The 3,014-nt window shown below is 47.4% G+C and overlaps 1 protein-coding gene across 1 annotated transcript in view; it reads left to right on the top strand.

Moving 5' to 3' along the window:
* The window catches only part of LOC119316012, a 45,241-nt gene extending 42,227 nt beyond the window's left edge, over positions 1-3,014 (top strand). The window contains exons 2-4 of the mRNA XM_037590418.1: positions 1,292-1,823; positions 1,938-2,029; positions 2,151-3,014. Coding sequence (XP_037446315.1) covers positions 1,292-1,823; positions 1,938-2,029; positions 2,151-2,181 — 655 coding nt within the window. The 3' untranslated portion in view covers positions 2,182-3,014. The remainder of the gene's footprint in view (positions 1-1,291; positions 1,824-1,937; positions 2,030-2,150) is intronic.

The raw sequence follows: 3,014 nt of genomic DNA, 5'->3' as shown, positions 1-3,014 counted from the left end.
GAAAGTGTGCTGAACCTTCTAATATGGATACTGCACTTGTACGAGCTAGGGGCCACTATTGCTTATCATATGGATCGTAGATGTCGTGGTAATGTACCGCCTATTTTTTTAGTATAGTGATGATATGTTATATAACAATCTGGTTGCCGTGACGTAGCTATTCCCTGCAGGGCCAGTGAAAAAGTAGAATAAAAAGGTTCATTAGAGAAATAATAGAATTAACGATTGAATATCCAATGGCTTTGATTTTATATCTATGTGGAAGATTGACGTAAGATTACGTGTACAGTATACAAGTGAAAAACATTATAATTTATTTAGATGAGCTATTACCAAAGTTTTTTTATCAGAGGGGGGATCCTGTATCTTTATTATCATTATCAAAAACATGACTCTAGGCCCTAAAGAAACAAGAAAAATACATAACAAGTCCTTAGACTTTTGCAAAAAGGAGCTCAAACTGATGCAAAACATGATTGGGTCCTTGCATCCGTGTAGGTTCCACCTCACTGTTGTCGGGAACGAGCCACTTGGGGCAACGAGGTTGCTACGACTTTAGGCCATACATAGCCTCGAACAGAAGAAACACTGCCTCCTTGTTGGCATAGCACTAGGAGGAAGAAAGAGGTGAACGGATAGATCCGCGCCACAGAAGGCTGCCCTACAGCCCGAAGAGTGACCGGAGCGATGAAGACCGCCCATCGATCGCCAAAGACCAGTTTCAACGAGCGGCGTAGCTTCATAAAAAATTCTGGTGATAATAAGCTCACATTGGATCATAGAGTATAATTTCGGCTGAAATTAACACCAAAGCTTCTATTGCAAAAAAGATTATGAAATATGGACTATTTGTTGGTAATCTTGAGTCGTCTTGAACTTAAATATTGGCTTTACAAGAAGACTTTCTTTTTTCATAATAATGGATGAGCAAGAATTTTAGAAACCAATGTTCCATTTTGTTATCCACGCAACGTAATCATCTGTTCAATTCATTTCCCATGGCAACACATTTTTATATGAAATATTAAAGTTTTATTCAAAAAGGAAATTTCCATGTTCAACATTTATTAAAATTGGATATAAAATATGACGAAAAATGAACCATCAAGTAGGTTCTACCACTTTTATCGCCCGGTGCAACGCACGGGCATTTGTACTAGTAATAATAAAGCACAGATTGACTTCATGGGTTCACCGTCACAATACGCTTCTTTTCTGTGATTTTACGCTTTCAGTTTGAATTTAACCAAGGTGGTACTAAATTTAATCTGCGACGAAAAACGGTTCGCAGGACAAAAAATACATGTACACATCCGCCTCCTCGCCTCGACCTGGCCAAGCCGAACCAAATCCCCCTAGCCGCCGCCGACCTCAACCCGCCCGCGGCCACGGCCGCACCTCTGCCCGCTCGCCTCCAGTACGATGGTGTCGGAGGCCTGGTCCGGGGGCGCGCGGAGGATTCCACTTTAGCCGAGGGACGGCAACGCGGCGGCCTCCCCGTCAGTCGCCATCGGCTTTGCCAAATTGAAGGCGTAGGCATAGGCGCGGGCGGCTGCGTCTCCGCCGTCGGCGAGGTCCTATGCCAGCCGTGCCGAGGCGGAGAGCACGGCGGCGGCGGTGAGGGAGAAGGAGGTGTGCTGGCAGAGGAGCTAGAGAAGGCGCGGGAGCGGTGGGGCCGGCTGCGGGACGCGAGGCAGGTCACGGAGAGGGTGCTGGCGGAGGCAGACGAGGCGCCGCGGCGGGAGATGCGGGAGTGGGAGTGCAGGGCGGACGAGCAGCGCCGGGTCGTGGCAGAGCTGATGCGCCTCATCGGGATGCCGGAGGTACGGTTCCATTTGTTTCGATTCTGTTTGGTAGGTGCTCTGGCGCTTGATTCTCAATGTCTGTGGGGTGCTGATCATGGCGGCGGCTGGTCTATATATGTTCCACTGGAATAGCTGAGTTCCCGGGAGGAGAGAAAGAGGAAACAGGGGACCGCGTCTTCAGATCCTCCGGTAAATGCTCTGCTCATCGGTTTTTTGGCCTACAGGTTGGCAAAAATGTGTCTGGATCTCACGTTTTCTTCTCAAATTCATCGACAAATCTGAACTCTGTACTTTGATTAGTCGTTGGACGAAATGCTTGATTTTGATCTGTCCTTCATGTTTCAGGGTCCGGTCACACTGGCTTCAACACTACTAGAGGAAGAAGCTGGAGCATATCTCACCGATAAGGAATCGCTGGCGACACCGACAAGAGAAATCATGGCAGCAGCAATCGAAAGCAGCAGCTCTTGATCCTTTTCTTTGCCACATTGGCATGTTCCACACTTTTAGGCCTACGAATGAAATCTAATGGCTTCTTTGTTACCTGCTTGCGTCCATACATGATATGTGATGGTTTTGAATGTTCGCATAGACAACATATTTGAATCGCCGCGTCTACACATGATTTCCTTTTCTGTTTGGAAGAATTATTGTGTTTCTGCTCGATGCAGAACGGCGCCGGCGAGATCCAGCGGGCGTGGGAGAAGGAGGGATCCGGCGCGGCGACACGAAGGTGGAGGCGGGCCTCTGTGGCTAGCAGGAAGAGCTCCAAGGTCATGGCGGGGCTTCGATTTTTCTGGTAGAAAAGAGAGACAAAGGAGGAGGAGAGGTAGCTGGAAGAAGGAACGGTGCAACACGGGTGCAGCAGTGCGAGGACACTGGTCTTGCGCGTGAGGAGCTCCTCTCCTCGGGAGGATCGGGAGGGAGCGAGTGAAACTAAATCCACTTCAGAGCAAGGTACTGTTGTAGAACTACGAAGAAGCAAGCTGACGAGATGCACTGCAGTTTTGTCATGCGTTAAACTTCTCAATGGTTGACCATGGAAAATCTGTGTAGTTCTCATTTTCCACATATGTTTCTGATCTCAAGGAGAATTCTTATTCCTTTTGGAATTACCATCTTTAAACATTGTAGATTCCAATCTCTTGCGTATTTACATCAAAGACTGTTTTTCAAATGCTTATCATGTACATACTAAACTCCCTGCCC

Source organism: Triticum dicoccoides, chromosome 6A, assembly GCF_002162155.2.
Source record: "Triticum dicoccoides isolate Atlit2015 ecotype Zavitan chromosome 6A, WEW_v2.0, whole genome shotgun sequence".
NCBI classification, from domain to species: domain Eukaryota; kingdom Viridiplantae; phylum Streptophyta; class Magnoliopsida; order Poales; family Poaceae; genus Triticum; species Triticum dicoccoides.
This window is presented reverse-complemented; position numbering and strand designations above follow the sequence as displayed.